The following is a 19,714-nucleotide window of genomic DNA, read 5'->3' as shown; positions in this document are numbered from 1 at the left end:
AGAGCTCATCACACACCTGAATGTATCAACTCAGAACCAACATTAAGATATATTGTAGTAAAATTACTGAATTTTAAGGAAAAAAGAAATCCTTTGGCCATTTAGGCAACAATACATTTAAGAAAGTTAGATCACCACCCAAACTGTGCTGTATGCCAGAAAAAAGTTGTTACATATTTAAATACCTAAGAAAAGAAAGCGTAAATCAAGAATTTTTTATCCAGCAAAACTAACCGACTATTAAGGGCACAAACTTATAAACATGCGATTCAGAGAATACTGTTTCTGTGGTCTTCAAAATGACTGCAAAGACTTCAACATAAGCACTGGTAGTGAACAATACAGTTACATGAAGAACTAAGATTAAATAAAGATTAAAAGGGAGAGTTTTGTAATGGTTATTTAAGATAATGGTGCTATGACTTTTAAAAACCAGGGGTAAGATGCAAGAGCAGAGCAAACATTTAACTGGTCTCAGTAAACATATTGGTGGTGATAGTATTGTTATTCTGAAATTTATTTGTGTAATATGGGATTAAGTTAATATGTGACTATGGGATATTTAAATTCTATCATCCCTCAATCCTCACACTCTTGAGAAATAAGATTTGGGTGTGAAAGGTCAGAGATATAATATAATGAACTTTGAGATATTTTAAATATATATTTAAAATGAACACATATAAAAAAGGGCAGCCAGGGGTGGAAGGATGGTTCAGTTGGTTAGAGCGCAAACTCTGAGCAACAGGGTTGCTGGTTCGATTCCCACATGGGCCAGTGAGCTGTGCCTTCCACAACTAGACTGAAGGACAATGACTTGCAGCTGATGGGCCCTGGAGAAACACACTGTTCCCCAATAAAATTAAAAAAAAAAAAAAAAAAAAAAAAAGGCCAGCCAACATCTATTTTACATATTTAATGTGTAAATGAAGAATAACACTTAATATACTGATGTGCATAGTGAATATATATTTACTATACTATGTATTTACTCTTTCTGTGCATTCAAGATGCCTAGAAACAATATTACTTGGTACTCAAAAAAAAGAAAAGTTTCTTAAAGAATGGTTATTCCAGCTGTGGAGCAGAAAATATACAAGATGAACCTGGAACAGTGTGCTGTAAGAGAGTGAGGAAGCTATCCAAGATAATTAAGGTACAAAGTTACTATAGTCCAATTCTACTGGGTATACACCCAAGAGAAACCAAAACATATGTCCCCATAGAAACTTAGACATAAATACTCATAGCAGCAATATAATAGCCAAAAAGTGCAAACAACCCAAGTGTTCATTAACTGATGAATATATATGAAATGGTATTATGGTAGTTCATCAAGCAAAATAAATGAAGTACTGATATATATGGTACAACAAAGATGAACCTTGAAAACATGTGCTAAGTGAAAGCGGCCAGTCACAAAGGACCACATAGTGTGTAATTCCACTTATAGAAAATGCTCAGAATAAGTTGGGGGGAAGAATGGGGAGAGAGGGCCAAACGGTGTGGGGTTTCTTCGTTGGATAATGAAATTTTTTTATATTGATGCACACTCTGAGTACACTAAAAAAACTATTAAATTGTACACTTCCAGGGGGTGAAATGCATGGTATATAAATTGTCTCAACAAAGGTGGTAAATATAGGGCAAGAAGTAAGCATTTAGCCTGTCTTTTCCTATATGAACTGTACCACTGGGTGTCTAAATAGTATATGAATCATAGCATTCCATTATAAAAATATTCCAATTAATAAATGAAGAAGAAATGACAGAATTAAGAGTATCACAATGAAAGGATCTAGGCATTGAATAGCAACAGCTGCTAACACCACAAAAACCAGACATTACGTGCCTCCTGATGAAAGAACATAACACCACCTGTACTTCTGCCAAAGGGATCTAACATGAGTCTGATCAAATTTCTGGATCCAACTGGCAATTTGCAGGGAACACAAGAACAAAGGAACGTGATAAACTGCATCATGCGTACACAAACAGCAAATTCCAGAGAAGTTGGAAACTCTTTAGGTCTAATGCCTTAGGTTCTTCAACAGATAAAATTTAGGTAAAAGAAAGTGATGGAGGGGAAACCTGTATACTGAAATTTAAAAGGCCTATTAAATTTTTAGTAATAGACGAGACTACATTGTACTGTTTAGGAATTCAGAGTTGGGTGGTAAAACTATAAAGGAACTGAAAAAAGTGATTACTATAACATAAAAATCCTGATGACTTTTGGGAGGGAGAGAAGGGGTTGATGGCGCATATGGAGGTACTTCTGGGTTAGTTAGCCAAGTTCTGTTTCTTGACTTGAGTAGGGGTTACAAGGCTGTATGCCTTATAATTCATTAAGCTATACATTTGTTTGGTGGTTTTATGTTTTTGTTTTATAATAATAAAAATTTCACCTCACACATGCACAGTTGTGCTACAATACAAAAGGACACCAAATAGATGGAATACAATAGGATATGAATAGGACCCAAAGATAAGATCAGAGATAAAAATTTAGAAGAGTACAGTTATCCGGGGAATGCTTTATGAAGAGTTAGAATTTCAGCTGAGTCTTACTTAAAAACTGACAGATCACCGTCACATGAAAAGTAACGAGAAAGCACCATACAGAGAAAAAGTAGGGATGCACAATGCATACAATACCAATCACATAATGGCTGCTTGAATATTGGACAAGTTACTTAGTAACTGCATGTTTCCTCAGGAGGATAATACTGTAGCTGAGATGACTAAGTGCCTTGTTACACAGTGGGATTTCAATAACTTTCATTCATGCAATTTACAGCTGAAAAAGAATTTAGAAATCACCTAGTCTAATAATCTCAAATTTATAATTCAGGAAATATGTTTGGTTAGTATCCATCGTTTTAAACAGCAAAGATACAGGATACTTCCATTATTGCAGAAAGTTCTACTGGAGAGCACTGCAGTATTTCCTAGTATTAATGGATTTTGAACATAAGATTATTCTTGGACTAATTGTTTTATTAAATTAAAAGGCATAAGAAGTGAGCTATAATATAAACAACCACTCAGATTTCACAAGACACTTTAGGAAGTAAAGGAATGAAATACATGCTGATCTGACTTCTATAAAACATGACCAGAGTATAACAATGGATTATTATGACACACACATAGGAAAAAGCAAAATTTAAACAAATGGTCTTCAAGTTTAGTAGTCATTAGTAGCACCTGGGAAGCTTGTTAAGGTAAAGAATCCCCGGTCCCACCACAGATATTCTGATTACACAGGTCTAAAGTACAGCCCAATAAAGCATATTTATAATGAATATCCTGATAATTTTGATGCAAGTAGTTGGTGAATCACAAGTGGCACATTGCAAAAGCTTTATACACATTGCTTTCAGTGAGAAATTTCAGGGCTATGAGGAGATGCCTAGTAACAGATAATTGAGGTAGACATCGTGCCAACTGCATAAACTATGGGGTCTTCTAGAACTGGGTGTGATTTTTGCTTCTGTCATTCTATGGCTGTGTGACTTTAGCTAAGAAACAATTATTATTTCACCAAAAGGCAACATTAACAAACTAAATTTAAAAGTTAAATTTTAGGAATATCAAAACCAGTTTCCCTAAAGCCTTCAATTTAAAAGATTACAAATGAAACTAAAAAAATTTTTTTCAAGAAAAAACATTTATAAATGTGATCTTTGTTCTTAAGGTCCTTGAGGGATTATAGATGAATAGGTGATTTCTTACTAGAACAAATGAAATACACTCAAAGTAATCTAGTGGAAAAACAGCTTTAGTCAGTCTCCTTCACTCAATTAACTCAAGATTAACGCAGGGTTTTCCCAACCTCACCACTACTGACATTTTGGACCAGGTAACTTTTTGTTACGTTGTGCTGTCCTATGTAATGTGAGATGTTTAGCAGTATCCCTGGCTTCTATCCACAAGATGCCAGCAGCACCCTTTCCCCCACTCATGAAAACCAAAAATGTCTCTAGGTATTGTCAAACGTCCCTTTGTGTGCAAAGCTGTCCCCAGTTGAGATCTACTGGATTAGGCGTCATCAACAAATGTGGTGAATGCTGCTGCCAAGTGCCACCCAATGGAAAGGCAGGGATCTTCAATAGGGGAAGCGGCATGGGAAGTGGCATGTCAACCTTAGTAACAGCGTGTGACCAGTTTCAACTTGTTCGGTGAAGTCAGTGGGTGTGAGCCACGGTTGAGAAGGTATGTTTTAAAGTGTGCTGTAAATCATGGATCATGAACACACTAACATGAAATGGGCAAATGGTTTCATCCTCTATCATGACAACACTCCCTATCACACATCGCTGCTGGTACAGCAATTTCTCCTATGCTGGTATTATGAGCCTTACGCTCCCCCAAGCTGAGGCAGTCGGTCACCAGTCGTCGGTCGGCCACTCACGGCAGCTCACACTAGTTGCCAGCCACTCACGCTGGCTGCCGGCCACCCACGCTGGCCACCCGCTGCTCATGGCAGCACACGATAGCCCACGGCAACACTCAGCAGCCCCCAGCAGCTCACGCCAACCTCCGGCTGCTTGCAGCAGCACAGCTCCAGGGAGAGCTGTTGTTCACAATCTTAGCTGTAGAGGGTGCAGCTCACTGGTCCAAGTGGGAATTGAACCCGCTACCTTGGTGTTAGGAGCATGGCGCTCCAACCACCTGAGCCACTGGGCTGGCCTGGTACGGCAATTTGTCAAACAAAAATATTACAGTGTGTCCTCATCCACTTTACTCACCAGATCTGGCACTGTGCAACTTTTGGCTCTTCCCCAAAGTCAAAATGACCATGAAAGGTAAACATTTTGATCAATTCAGGACATCGAGGCAGCCATGACAGTGCAACTAAAGACACGAAAAGAGGACTTCCAGAACTGCTTCAGAAAGTGGCAAGAACAATGGGATAAGTGTGTTTGAAGCAAGAGGGGATATTTTGGGGGGGGGGGGGGTTAATGGCAATGTCTTTTACTGTGACAACTTTTTTTTTAATTTAAACATTCACTATATATTTTTAAAAATCACACCTCATATACTATCCCTTCTGCTGCCGTCTTAAAAATTACTTCCCCTGAAGTAGCCACAACTAAACCTAAGTAGAACCAATCCAATTTTTTTATGTTCTCATATGCTGCTGTATGCCAAGAACTGGGGGGGACGGGGCTTTTCTGTGCTGAAGAAGATCTTTACACATATGGCTTCACAAGCAAAATGTGTTTCTGAAAGGGTACACAAACACTGTAATAGCAAATGCTGTAGAGTAGGGGGCTTAGACCCTTGGATTGGAGGGACATTTATCATATACCTTTTCCTACCGTTTTCATTTACCATATGTCTACATAAGCTTTCAATAATGAAAGAAAACATCCCAAGTGTGTCTATGTGGGGAGGACATACATATAGAAAAATGTTTAAGGATTCATTCAATAGAACTGTGAGCAGTAAGATTTGATCCATTCTATTGACAAATAGTTGCTGAATATCTGCTCTATGAAAGGTACTGGTAATACAACAGTAAGTAAAGCCAAAAAGAAAGAAAACAAACAAAAAGCTCCCTGCCCTGATAGTCATTACCTTCTAGTTTGAATATGTGTGTGTGTTGGGGGTGGGATGTTTTTACATTTATCTTTATCTGTAGTCCTACCTTTGAGAGAAATTTCGGGCTTTCATAGTAAACATTTAAACAAGACCCGTTAGCTAACCAATTCCCCGGAAATGTTGGTTTTCTTTCACAAAACGCAATCGTGTATGATAATTTTAAGGGAACTTGAGTATAAACAAGCACAGTGTAAAATGGATAAAATCTACTTTTTAAAAAGTCTTGGATAAACTTATATTGCCAAGGACTATTATTAAAAATTATAATGGCAGAATGCTATATTATCAGACAAAGATCAGGGAGAGTGGGCACTTCTCTAGATAGATAAAAGAATGGCTTTCCTTTATGATTTAAGTCTTTACAGAGAAAGAAAGGAATGCAAAAAGAACATCCTCAAATTTTCAAATGATCTACTAGTCAAGAGCCAAGTCAACTGAGAAAGATTATAGACTGTAAGCAAAAAGTGGCACGTAATAAAATTCAGCACAAGCAAATACAAGTCTGCTTATGTGTAGCAATCTAACTTATATACATAAAATCAAACTCAAGATATGAGATAGATGATACATTCTTAGAAGTCACTGTAGTCATTCCTTAAAATCACAAGTCCTGCATACTGTCCTTAACTAACCATGTACTCTTGAGACCTTAAAAGGAATTACAACACATTTAAATTTGGCATATTATATACAGTTCTGATTGCTGCAGGTCAAAAAAGTAGCAAAGGAACTAAGGAAAGTAAAGAGAATATTAAAATGACCATGTGAATTGGAGAGGTGCCATAAGAATAGACCATGACCAACAAAATACTCAGAAAAGTGTGTGCTCTTTACAACCTGATCTTAAGAGAACTCATTAGATTTGGAATTAATATAAGAACCAAATGCATCATAAACTTGTCTAACCAAATGAACAGTTTCTAACAGAAGCTGGGTCAGTATCTATTCTAAGACTGACCTAGGAGAGAGGATGCTCTCCCACAGTATATACCTTGGAGGCACTGTTGACTCTAAGGCTTTTTATATTTTACTAGATTTATCTTGAGCTGGATCCAGCAAAGCCATTCTTTAATTACTAATCCCAATTACATAAACCTCACAACATCCAGTGAGCAAAGGGTAGATTTATCTGACTGGTTACATATAAAAGTCATTTACTGTTGATAGTGATCAAACGCTCTAAGAGTAAGTAACAATAGAACTCGATAAAGGACAGTTTCCAAATCACCCAACATAACACTAATTTTATTCTTAAATACAAATAGCACTTGAGTTTTAAAGGATTTTTTATTTTTTAAATTTGTCAATGTAGGAAAATGAAGCCACATAAACATCAAAAAAAGTTTTAATATAATCAATGCATGATACTTATAAAGCTGGATGAGAGTTTGTCACTAACATCTTAGCTTCTTAGAGTTTAATTTAGGGAATGGTGTTCAGTTTACTTTGTGGTGAAGGCTCACGCTTTTTGTAAGTTTACTATGTTATTCCATTATAATCCTATAAAATATTTTTCCCAATGATGTCAGGGAGTCTGAATTTAAAAGTGACTCACATTCAATAAGACCACTCCCTTTACCCTAAAAGAATAGGGGGGGAAAGATAGGAGTGAGGCTATGCAAGTGATGCAAGTGCTCACACAGAAACTTAAAACCCACTTTGGATACAATAGCAAAGACAAAAAACAAAACAAAAAGACAACAGTTAGATATGAAGAGTGCAATGTTACTTTTCAAAATAGAAATTACAACCAGATTTCATTCTGCTAATAACGACTCAATGTAAAATGCTGAAGTTTACCTTCATACACATATAAGACACTAAATAAGGTAATAAAAATACTCTAGCTTTTTTATTGAACGATGGCATTTAAATAAAATAGTGAAAGTTTAAATCAAGTGACCTGGACTTCACCAGTTAACTTGAAGTTAAAGCTGTGAATTTTGGCTGTAGGCAAAATATTCGTTTTAAAGCACACCAACCAGTCCATAGAGACAAATTATGAAAGAGGGAGGGTTCAAAGAGAAGTGTAATCCTGTGGTGAGATCACTTACTGGAAGTAGAAAAGGAGCCTGATTCAGCAAATGGTACATCTGTAGCCACATAAAGAATTTACAGAAGTATTTTGACTTGTGATTTCTACCAGCGTTTTCCAGGGCTACTTATGAGAAGCCACATTTATATTAGTATTCATTAGTTCACTACTGCCATTGGAGCCAATTTAAATAAAAATGTAATTCTCTCAATCTAAATGTCATTACCAAAAAGGCTTCCTCTCTCTTCCATAACACCATCATTGACCTAAGTCTGCATAAGACATTAACTACGAAAATGGATCAAGAATCATGCAGATTTAAAAGAGGAAGAGTAGAAGCAACTAAGACTGCAAGAGACCAAAATGTATACAAAAAATAATGTTCAAGACAAACCTATATGCCACTCTAGTAAACCAAGTCAGACTTATGATCAAGAGATTAAAATAGGAATTAATCTAAATTATCTTTTCCTTCCAATTCAAAAAAAATATTTTAAGGACCTTTTCAAACATTGTTTTCTTAGCAAAAAGGTCCTAATAACAGTCCACAAATAGTATAAAGTCTTCGATGGTCCATTTTTCTACACACACACCTTGCAGAATAGCATTCTTAAATTAGCTGTGATAAAAAGACAAAAAATACAGTGAAAATGTAGGAATAAACATTTCTAAACAATACAAAATTTTCTTTTTTAACAGATGCAACACAGTATGGATGCTACTCTGAAAAGAACTGACATCAAATTCACATCTTTCATAACTTAAAATAAAAACTTCAACGAAACGCCATTACTCAATTTGCCAAGATTTACAGATTATGTTCAAAATGATTGCCTTAGTATTGGAGAATAAGTTTTACTTCAAAACTAACACACATATACACACACACACAGAGACACACACACACCTCTGACATAGTATGTTTGAGCAAGATTTGACATTTCAATCACCAGAAGTTCAAGTAGACAACAAATGCTACTGTGTGATAAACAGCTACTTTTGACACCTTCAGAAATTGTGTTAGCAAATGAAAAATTTCTGCTAAACATTTAACTCTTTCAAAAGATAATTTCAAACTAATTACACTTAGTTCCAATTACATTAAGCTCACTTCATAGTATTTGAAATGACAGCAGTCTAACACAATTAAGATGTACAATAGGATGACTACGCTTGCTCAAATTACATTATACATTACCTTTTGAAATTATTCAAAAGTATAAGATTTAAATGAATACCAACCTAATAATCCTTTGAGTAAAGAAATGTTTCTTATTTATCTTTTAGCTCAAAAGACCTAGCAGAGCCTAACCCAGTGCCTGGCAGCTTGTCACCAAAAATTTAAAAAACAAACCAGAAGTCCAGCATTTGAAGCAAAACGTTCATCACTAGCTTTATCTTCACTGTTATCTTGGAACACTAAATCCAACAGTAAAATCCATAACCAACTTTTCCCTGCATAACGGTTTACTGCAAATTTGGTTGTAGTAAAAACAGAAAATAAAATAGTACTTACATTTCTATTGAACTTGGTGAAAGAATGGTACATATAAAACCTGTGCATATAAACAATCGCAGTGTTTATTGTAAGCTGAGAGCTGAATCGTAACATTTAGGAAATAGATCTGAGAAAAACATGGTCTCATTTCCAAAACAATTTTGATGGAAAATTCCCGACCTACAGTTCTCTTCCAATGCCTCCCGTTCACACAAAACAAACCCAAACCTGTAAGAAAATAAATAAATAAAACCCCGTGCGGGGGAGGGGAGAAGGCTCCACACCAAATAGGAATAGTAACAACTGCTGTTTCCCTCTAATATTGCTATTATGCGAGCCGAGGAAGGATTTATCAATGGCTACAACTGACTAAACTCAAAATCAGTTAAAACGCGCGCGCACACGCCTACAAAACCACGCCAAGAACATAAAGACCTCCAGTGCGCTCCCAAGGTACAAGAGAACCGCCATCAAACAGGCGAGGAACGCGGGGAAAGGCTGCGAACACTTAACGCCTTTCAGCACAGCTAACCCGCCCACCTTTCAATCCCTGCTCGGACGAGAAGTCCAGGCAGCCGCCTCTTCTCTGCGATAATCCCTAGGAGTCCCCTCTCGCCGCGGCGGCACTTCCATCCCCCGCCGCGACCACGCGCGGCCCCACACAGATTACACAACGCAGCCTCCCACCCCGCGATCCCGGACTCCTCTCCTCCTCCGGGGGACGTTCGCAGCCTTACGAGCCTGAGCCTGCCTTCCCTTACAGCGCCGCCGAGGCCCACCGAAGGCCGAGCGCCATGTTCGCGGGACACCAGGCCCGGCGACCGGGCGAATAGTGAGGGGGACAGGGCGTGAGCGGCGGAGGGCCAAGAATTGGAAAGGATACACATTGAGACGCTGTCCCATGTCCTGGATGAGGTTGGCCGCCTGCTGTCTGTACGAGAGCTCTTTATCCGCCTCCACTCCGCAGCGGCGGCTCGGCGTGTTCTCCAGCTGTTCCCGAGTAAAGAACCAGCGAGAAGAACCTCCACGGCCCGACGCCATGACACTTCCTCCTCCGCCCGCTCCCTCACCCACCCCCGCCCCTCCCGGCTCGCGGACTCCCCGCCAAGGCCGCGCGACCCCGCCCCACTCCGCTCGCCGTAGACCACGACCCGCCCCTTTTCACCCTCGCCGCCGCCCGTGCGCGTGCGCGGGGACCGCTCTACCGGTTTGCGTTGGTGTTTTGCTTTCTTTTTCCTGTCCCGGGCTTTGCTCTCACGCACAGGACCACAATGCTCCGCGTCGCGTGTCACTTGGAGGCGCCCGACGGTGGGGGTTGGCGGAAGGAAGGTCGGCGCGGTGCATGCCGGGTGTAGAAGTGGTGGGGCCAAGGGGCGGGGAGGAGAGAAGAGGCTGGCTTGGGGTCGGCCGGTGTGAGTGGCGGGCGGGCGGCTGCGCTGTGGGCTTGGGCGTGGATTCCGAAATTCGGGCGGTTCTTGGGCCAGGAGCGTTAACACCTCGTTCTGTCGACGCCACGCCGCCGCCACCACTTTTCTGTAACGTTGGTCTGGTCAGTAGGCTTTCGACTCCCGTGTCTATGACAAATGCTCTCCGCTCCACCGGAGGCTGTGAGAAGGACCTACCTGGGAAAGTGCATCAGGAACAACGCTCCACGTTTGTGTCGCATTGGAGTGTTTTTTCCCTACGTTATCTTGTTTGAATCCCACAACCACGCAGGCCGTGGGTTTATTTTCTTTTTTAATTGCTTGCCAAAGGTTACCGGTTAGTAACCGGAAGGGCTGAGTTTGTAGACTAGGGTTTGAGGCCGTAACAATAATGTGTTATTAAACCCCGCTACGATTTAAAAGAGAAGGTTAGGAGAAGCAGTAATACAGAAGGGACAGTAAAAAGTTTTATTATATTTTGGTATTTAATACAGTAACACCGCACATAACTGTTTACTAACCTCTGTGTCCCTGTAAGAAAATACTGTAGAGCTCCACTCTGAGCTAATACCCATTGTGTATGAAAAAAGTTTCTAGGTGTTAACTATTTGCCAAAGACTAGAGTATAGGCAGACATACTTTTTTTGAAAGGCAATTGATATTTTTAAATGAGTTCCTGATTAAAACTCTAGGCTTTTGTCATTGTTTTGGGGGTCCTATATTCATTATACTGCTGTATCGTGGTTCAGTCTGTCCCCTTTACACTACAGTGTTGAGCTATTGATTTGGTTGCAGTAGGTAGTTATGAACAGTTGTCTATATAACTTAATTTCTTACCTACATTGCTTGTCTCAAATCTTACGGTGTTTAAAAGTTCCAGGATAGATTGATGTAAAGGAAAGTTTATAAAGTGTCTACCTCCAACACTCATTAATGATAAAAGCTCTAAATGAATTAGGAATAGAAGAGAACTTCCTCGACTTGATAAAGAACACTTACAAAATCCTGCAGCTTGCATCATACTTGGTGGTGAGAAATTAGAAGCTTTTGTGCTAAGGCAAGGATATCCCCTCTCCACTCCTTTCAACATTGTACTGGAAGTCCTAGCTAATACAATAAGAAAAGAAAAGGAAATAAAAGGTGAACAGATTGGGAAGGCAGAAATAAAACTGACTTTGTTCACAGATGACAATTGTTTATGTAGAAAATCTTCAAAGTGTAAAAAATGTTGAAATAAGTGATTATAGCAAGATTATAAGATACAAGTTTAGTATGTAAGAGTCAATTGCTTTCCTATATACCAGCAATGCATAATTGAAATTTGAAATTAAGAACACAGTACCATTTACAAAAAGTAATACTTGGGCATGAATCTAAAATATGTGCAGGATATATATATGTAGAAAACTACAAAATACTCATTAAGGAAATGGAACGCTATTCTGAGTTCATGGATTAGAAGACAATATCATGAGATGTCAATTCTTCCGAACTTGAGTTATAGACTCAATGCAATCCCAATAAAAAATTTAGCAAGTTATTTTGTAAATATAAAAAAAAAATGATTCTAAAGTTTAGGTGGGAAAGCAAAAGACCCAAAATATCTAACCCAATATCAAAGAAAAAGTTGGACTGAAACTACCCAACCTCAAAGCTACCGTAATAAAAATAGCATATGTTGGCAAAAGAAAAGACCTAGCAATCAATGGACCAGAGTAGAGAGCCCAGAAATAGACCCCCATAAATACAGTCAACTGATCTTTGACAAAGGAGCAAAGACAGTTCAATTGAGAAAGGATAACCTTTTCAAAAAATGGTGCTAGAACAAGTGGACATTCATATGCAAAAAAAAAAAAATCTAGACACAGACCTTAACACCTTTCACAAAAATTAACTCTACATTGATTATAGCCCTAAATGTAAAATGAAAAACTATAAAACTTCTAGAAGATAACACAGGAGAAAATCTAGTCGACCTTGTGTTTGGCAATGAGTTTTTAGGTACAACAGCAAAAGCATGACCCATGAAAGAAAAAATTAAGTTGGACTTCATTAAAAATAGACTTCTGTTCTGCAAAAGACGCTGTTGAGAGTGAAAATACAAGGAGAAAATTTTTGCAAACTACATATCTGATAAAGGACTTGTGTCCAAAATACACAAGGAACTCATAAAACTCAACAAAGAAAACAAAGAACTCATTTTGAAAATGGGCTAAAGAAGTGAACACTCAAAATATAAATACACAGATGGCAAATAGGCACATGAAAACATGTTCAACATCATGTCATAAGGATATTCTCAGTAGCTGTTCATAATTGCATGATTGTTCGTGAATTGAGGATTTGATGATAACGATACATCTATGCAGTGAAATACTAGTCAGCTATCAAAAAGAAGGCATCAAAGTGCTGAAAGAAAAAAACTGCTAACCAAGAATACTCTACCTAGCAGTTTCTTTTCAAAATTCAACTCTAGTTATGTCATCCCCTACTTAAAAACCTCATTGCTTTTTGATAGACAAAATTCCTCAGCTTACCTATGACCCCATGTGATCTTGCCAATTTATACCAAGAATGTCTTGCTTTCTTACTTCAGTGGCCTTATTTCTTGCTGTGTTCTCTCCTGCCATAAGGCTTTTATTTATGCTGTTTTCTCTGTGTTGAATACTCTTCCCTCTCCTCTTTGTCTCTTTAACTTTTAGCTTTTGTCTGCTCTTTCCAACACCAGCTTAACCAACACTTCTTTCAAAAAAGTCTCTCTCCAACTCTGACTAGGCCAAATCCTTTATTATAAACTCTCTACACACTGTGTGCTCCTTCATAGCTCTTGTCATTGTAGTAGTTTTATATTGATTGGTTGCTTATTTGATACCTGTCTCCCTAACTAGATTATAAGCACCACTGAGGGAAGGAATCATGTTCATTTTTACTTACATTACTCCAGCACCTAGGATGGTTTTTATTTTATTTATTTTTTTTTTAAAGATTTTATTGGGGAAGGGGAACCGGACTTTATTGGGGAACAGTGTATAATTCCAGGCCTTTTTTCCAAGTCAAGTTGTCCCTTCAATCTTAGTTGTGGACGGTGCCGTTCAGCTTCAAGTTGTTGTCGTTTCAGTCTTAGTTGTGGAGGGCAGAGCTCAGCTCCAGGTCCAGTTGCTGTTTTCTAGTTGCAGGGGGCGCAGCCCACCATCCCTTGTGGGAGTCGAAACCGGCAACCTTGTGGTTGAGAGGACGGGGTCCAACCAACTGAGCCCTCCGGGAGCTCAGTGGCAGCTCAGCTCAAGGTGCCGTGTTCAATTTTAGTTGCAGGGGGTGCTGGCCACCATCCCTTGTGGAAGTCGAGGAATCAAACTGGCAACCTTGTGGTTGAAAGCTCACTGGCCCATGTGGGAATCGAACCGGCAGCCTTCGGAGTTAGGGGCGTGGAGCTCTAACTGCCTGAGCCACTGGGCCGGCCCAGGATGGTTCTCGATATGTAGCAGGCACTCAATAAATATTTTGAATGCATGCAAATGAGTGAATGAAAGCATAGTTCCTGCTCTCCAGGAAGTCCCAGTCTAGTGGGAAAATAGCAATTGTAATTCAAAATGAGAAGTGTGCTCTTACAGACGTACCAGTACAATTTTTAAGGATGGGAGCTACTGATCAATGAAATCCCAAAGCCTAGAAACCATCACTTTAGGTCTTGAAGAATTTAAAGAGAGAGAGAAATATGATTAGATGTGTCCTTTGGAAATTTTCCCCTGGCAACAGGGTGAAGATGGATTGTACCAGATTAAGCCCAGAGTCTAATATAGAGAAGAGATTATGTCGATAGTCCTGGTGAGAGATGAGGACCTGAATTCAGTTAGGAACCATAGGGAAGAAAGAATAGATAAGATATGAAAGATATAAAAGTGGTAGGATCTATTGGATTTATGACATATTTTATATGGGTGAAAGAGAGGATTTAGGTGACTGGGTGGTGCCCTTAATCAGAGTTGATAGTATAGGAAGTGGAACTAACTTTTGGGATAAAGGTATTGAGTTACATTTGGGGCATATGATTCTCTAAAGTACCATAGTAGTATAGCTTTAAATTTTTTTTTTGTTTAATGCCTAAAGCTGTTAGGACTTCTTAAAACATTGTCTTCCCTTGACTTCAGAATACCACATTTTTTTCTGGTTTTCCTCTTATTTCACTCAGTGCCCAATGCTGGTTTCTCACCTAACCTCTAAGTATTGCCAAATCCCAGGAATTAGTCCTAGGTTCTTTTGGTTTTTCTCCTCTACTTTTTCTCCAGGTGATTTCATTGTCTCATTTCTTTAAATACCTTCTGTATACTGATGACCTCTCCCCAACCTCTCTCGGAACTCTCCAGACTAGTGTACCTAACTGCTTACTGCACATTCCTACTTAAATGTCCAACAGGTATCTGAAATATAAGAAGTCCAACAACAGAACTGTTGATTCTCTTCCTTCCCAAACCTGTTTATCCCATTGTCTGCCTCATCATAAATCTACCCAGCTGCTCAAGTAAAAAAACTGGGAGTCAAAGCATGTCTAAAGTATGCATGAATTTAATACCATTAACTACATCTCAGAGGCTAAATGTCCTCAGGGTTATGGGCACAGAAAAGGCCTGGTTTCATTGATCTTTCTATTGTCTTTTTAGTCTCTCATTTATTTCCACTCTGATATTTGTTATTTCTTTCCTTCTACTAACTTTGGGCTTCATTCATTCCTTTTCTTTCTTTTTTTCAGTCCTTTGAGGTATAGTTAGGTTGTTTATTTGAGATTTTTCTTGTTTACTAATATAGGCATTTATTGCTATGAACTTCCCTCTTAGAACTGCTTTTACTGCATCCCATACGTTTTGGTATGTTGTATTTCCAGTTTCATTTGTCTCAAAGTATTTTTGGGTTTCTCTTTTGATTTCTTCTTTGACCCATAGGTTATTCAGTAGCATGTTGTTTAATCTCCATATATTTGTGAATTTTCCAGTTTTCTTCTTGAAATTGATTTCTAGTTTCATACTGTTGTGTTTGGTAAAGATGCTTCATATGATTTAAACCTTATTAAATTTATTAAGACTTGTTTTGTGGTTGAATATATGATGTTTCCAGGAGAATGTGTATTCTGTCGCTTTTGGATGGAATGTTTTGTATGTATCTGTTAAGTCGAACTGGTCTGATGTGTTGTTTAAGGCCAATGTTTCCTTATTGATTTTAGGCAGGAAAGAGCTTGTAGCAGAGCTTGTGGGCAATGGGAGAGGTGGGATATGAAGCTGGAAAGTTGGCCAGATAAGTAGGCCATGGTCAAGAGATTATTTTTATGTTAAGTTTCATAGGAAGCCATTGGAGTTTTAGCAATAGGTCTGTGATATGCTCTGACTTGTTAATTTTTTTTTTTTAAAACCACATTAACAGTTGTGTAGAAAATTATTTAAGGGGGTCAAGAATGGTCGTAGGGAGACTAGGCAAGACATGATGGCAACTTGGGCAAGATTAGTAGAATGGGGATGTGAGATGTGGTAAGTAGAACTAACAGCACTTGATGGATTGAATGTAAGGAAGAAGGAGGAAGGCAAGGAAATAAATCAAGGTTGACCCCTAGTATCTGTGTGTTTATGTATGTGCATGTGTGTACATGTGTGCACACCATAGCTTGTTCAATCAATCTACATTTGGACAATACTTATAATTTCCAATATTTTGCAATAACAAATAATGCTACAATAAAATTAGATTGGTCTGGCCTGCTGGCTCAGGCAGTTGGAGCTCCGTGCTCCTAACTCCGAAGGCTGCCCGTTTGATTCCCACATGGGCCAGTGGGCTCTCAACCACCAGGTTGCCAGTTCGATTCCTCGACTCCCACAAGGGATGGTGAGCAACGCCCCCTGCAACTAAGATTGAACACGGCATATTGAGCTGAGCTCCCGGATGGCTCAGTTGGTTGGAGCACGTCCTCTCTACCACAGGGTTGCCAGTTCAACTCCCATGGGGGATGGTTGGCTGCACCCCCTGCAACTAACAACAGCAACTGGACCTGGAGCTGAACTAAGATTGAAAGGACAACAACTTGACTTGGAAAAAGTCCTGGAAGTACCCACTGTTCCCCAATAAAGTCCGGTTCCTCTTCCCCAATAAAATCTTTAAAAAAAAATTAGATTCATTTCCCACATCATACATAAGAATAACCCCAACATCGATTGTATCAAACATTTAACTATAAGAAACTTAAACTATGCAGGTACTGGAAGAACAGATGAGTGAAGTCCTCTTTAATTTGGGTGTAGAGAAGGGCTTTCTAACTATGACTTTTCTATCATTCAAGTATTAGGTCAACATCCTCTTTAAAGAGGCTTTCTCTGGTCCACAATTTAATGTTTTATTCCCCATTCTTCCCTTAGTCACTCTCCATACATTTCCCTGTTTTTAATTTTTTCATAGTGTTTATCAATATAAGAATAATTTCCTTCCTTCTTTTTTCTTTCCCTCCTCTGAATTCCTCCTTTCGCTTTCCTCCCTCCCTCCTTTATTTATGTTTCTTACCCTCCAGATTGTAGGCTTCATCAAAGAAGGAATTTTATCCTTTTTATTTATTTCTATAACCCCAGTGCCTGGAACAATCTTACAGCCCTGACACATCACATAAACACTCTGTGAATACATAGCTATTTGGTTCAACTTTGTTTTTCTTTTTAGGCAAATTGGAATAATAAGCAGAGAGTGGTGGGTGGATAAAATTCTAAAAAGCAACAGGAGAAGCAAGAAAGAGATGGCGTAATAAACTAAAGTGAAAATAATGGAATGGGTGTAATTTAGCAAAAATTATATTAGCACAAATTATATGCCAATGCTGAAACCTTGATTTTCTGGGCTAATAGAAGGGAAAAGAAGTATTAATGAATCGAAGGCAAGAGGTACTTTTGAAAAATGATATTTGATTTTGGAATTCAGCCAGAGGTACCCGAATCACAGATGGTCATCACCCCTCCCAGGACCAAGTTCATTTTCAGCAAGTCCAGATGGGACCATTAATGAAGAGAGTAGAACAGGCTGCTCTCGCCCTGCTCAATCTCCACAGTTAGCTTTACACATTCTGCTCAGTACTTTAAAAGAGCTTCTGGTAGAAGTAACTTACAGGCTGGGACTTTTCTCCAGAATAGGTAAGTTCTCATTCAGTCTGAAACCTGTGTTCCCATAGTTTTGCCTTCCTATATGTTTACCATCTCCAACTCTAAATAAGCCTTATATATTATTCCAGACTCAGCCCAAGTTCCAGCTTCTGTAAAGATCTTCCCAACAGTTTTGGGTCCAGATGAATTTTTCTTACTGAAACTTCTGTGATACTCATGTTATATTGCTTCGTCATTGTTACATGTACATATGTCTTGCCTCCTTATTTGGACTATAAACTCATGGAGGTGATAGAATATGTCCATCATTTATTTATTCCCAACCCAGCTCTGGGCTAATGAAAGGTATTTGAAGTAATAAAAACAGGTCATTGAGGCCCTCGTCACATATACTTGCCCAAAGTGGAGAACATCCTTGAGCCCTCTAGGATGAGTCTTTCTCCATATAAAGCATTAGTGACATTTTGCTTTTTACTTCTGCCATGAATTTTAAAAGTGCTGGGAAAATCATTTTTGATTTACACATGAAATAATGGACTGCTTTTCAGAGTGAAAACACGTGAGTCATTTTTGTTATGAATAATTTAGGATACTCAGACATATTCTATTTCTGGATAAAATGGTTCAAAATTGGATTTTGGTAATGTATGTGTGATACATATTTAAAAACAAAAATAAAATATCTTCTTGAAAGGTTGCCTCTGTCATTCAGTCATTCAAATTGTTTTCTCTCAAGACCCAAAAATGTTAGGGCGTTGCCAGCTTTGAGTTTATGCTGAAAAAGATAAGAAAAAGTTTTATTTTAAAGCATTATTTAATAGTTAGTTTTTAAGTACTTTATTGAGTGTCTTTATCAGGTTTTATAAAAATCAGTTCCCCAATGTGAGAAAAATATTAGCAGGTTAAGCAATGAACTTTTTACCCAAATCCTCTTGACCCATTTTTTGCCATACTGTTTTAAATCTAAGTTTAAAACTTAGTTGTAGGAGGAAAGGAGGAAAATTATTAGGGAGAGAGCCCTCTTAGGAAAATGTCCTTCTTTGGAAACCTCTACAGGACCCCCAATGGGTTTTAAGGACTATTTGGAGGCAAAACAGAGAAAAGGTACAATGTAGGACTGTGGGACAAGAGAGCTGGGAACAGTGCCCAGAAGTCATATGTGTTGTCCTTTCACATGGCTCCATAGGAAAGGTAAGCTCTTTTGGAGCAACAAAAGTGCTATAGATGAAGAATCTCAGAATATTTTACAAATATGTGCATTTATCAGTTTCACACGAGAAAAGGACTGCCAAATTTTCCTTCACTTTCTCCCAAGCTATAGACTAGATCAACTCCACAGAAAGAACTCCTGTGACTTGAGGGTAACTCTGTGATATCCTAACTGACACATGTCCAGCTTGCGAAGGGCAGCTGAGGGTGGAAGGAAACATGTATGCGTTGTATAACATCCATACCATTAATGTACATCTATATATTATGATCACTTCAAGGTTCTTACACAGCTTTGAAGAATTAGCGGTTTGTGGCAGGGTTTTTCCCTGATCCACACTTGGGCCATCCTCCTCTAAAGGAAGATCTTAGAAGCAATGTGCTGCTCTGAGAAACCCTTTGCTTTGCTTTTACAAACAGGTTGGTACCAAAAACCCTCTGGAGGAGATACACTTTGGTAAGTTGACTGGAGATCTGATGCCCGAGTCAGGAGATTTGGGGTTGGGTGCGTGTGCTGTAATCCAACAGATATATTCCATTTGACAAATCACTCAACCCCTAAGTCTTGTTTTCCTCCTCTGCATCTATATGGGAGAAGCCATCTGCCTGTCTACCTCCCCCCTTTTTTTTCATCAAGTGGATTTATTTCATTAAAAAAATTTTTAGTGAAATTTACATTCACATGGCTCAAAATGCAAAATGTATAAAATGGATACGATCTTTCCAGAGTTATCAGTTTCTTGTCTGTTCTTCCAGAGATATTTTAAGTATATATCAGCAAATACTTATATTTAGGTATGTAGATACTCTTTTT

General features: G+C 38.6%; 2 protein-coding genes across 5 annotated transcripts in view; both read right to left on the bottom strand.

Annotated features, from left to right (window-relative positions):
- The window catches only part of CCNT2 (cyclin T2), a 41,840-nt gene extending 31,610 nt beyond the window's left edge, over positions 1 to 10,230 (bottom strand). Inside the window, exons 1-2 of one of the 3 annotated variants that reach the window (XR_002137326.2) lie at positions 10,027 to 10,230; positions 9,162 to 9,243 (exon numbers count right to left, since the gene is read on the bottom strand). Coding sequence is in view for 2 of the 3 variants with exons in the window: in XM_019731145.2 (XP_019586704.1) it covers positions 9,162 to 9,243; positions 10,027 to 10,184 (240 nt within the window). In the remaining variant the exon portion in view is untranslated. The remainder of the gene's footprint in view (positions 1 to 9,161; positions 9,244 to 10,026) is intronic. The other 2 variants (XM_019731145.2, XM_019731146.2) reach the window with 2 other exon arrangements.
- A 7,246-nt stretch (positions 10,231 to 17,476) lies between these two features.
- Positions 17,477 to 19,714, bottom strand: part of ACMSD (aminocarboxymuconate semialdehyde decarboxylase) — a 52,261-nt gene continuing 50,023 nt past the window's right edge. For both annotated transcript variants that reach the window (XM_019731143.2, XM_019731142.2), the window contains one exon: positions 17,477 to 18,466. In XM_019731143.2, the coding sequence (XP_019586702.2) occupies positions 18,404 to 18,466 (63 nt within the window). In that variant the 3' untranslated portion in view covers positions 17,477 to 18,403. The remainder of the gene's footprint in view (positions 18,467 to 19,714) is intronic.

Source organism: Rhinolophus sinicus, linkage group LG01, assembly GCF_036562045.2.
Source record: "Rhinolophus sinicus isolate RSC01 linkage group LG01, ASM3656204v1, whole genome shotgun sequence".
In the NCBI taxonomy this organism is placed as follows: domain Eukaryota; kingdom Metazoa; phylum Chordata; class Mammalia; order Chiroptera; family Rhinolophidae; genus Rhinolophus; species Rhinolophus sinicus.
This window is presented reverse-complemented; position numbering and strand designations above follow the sequence as displayed.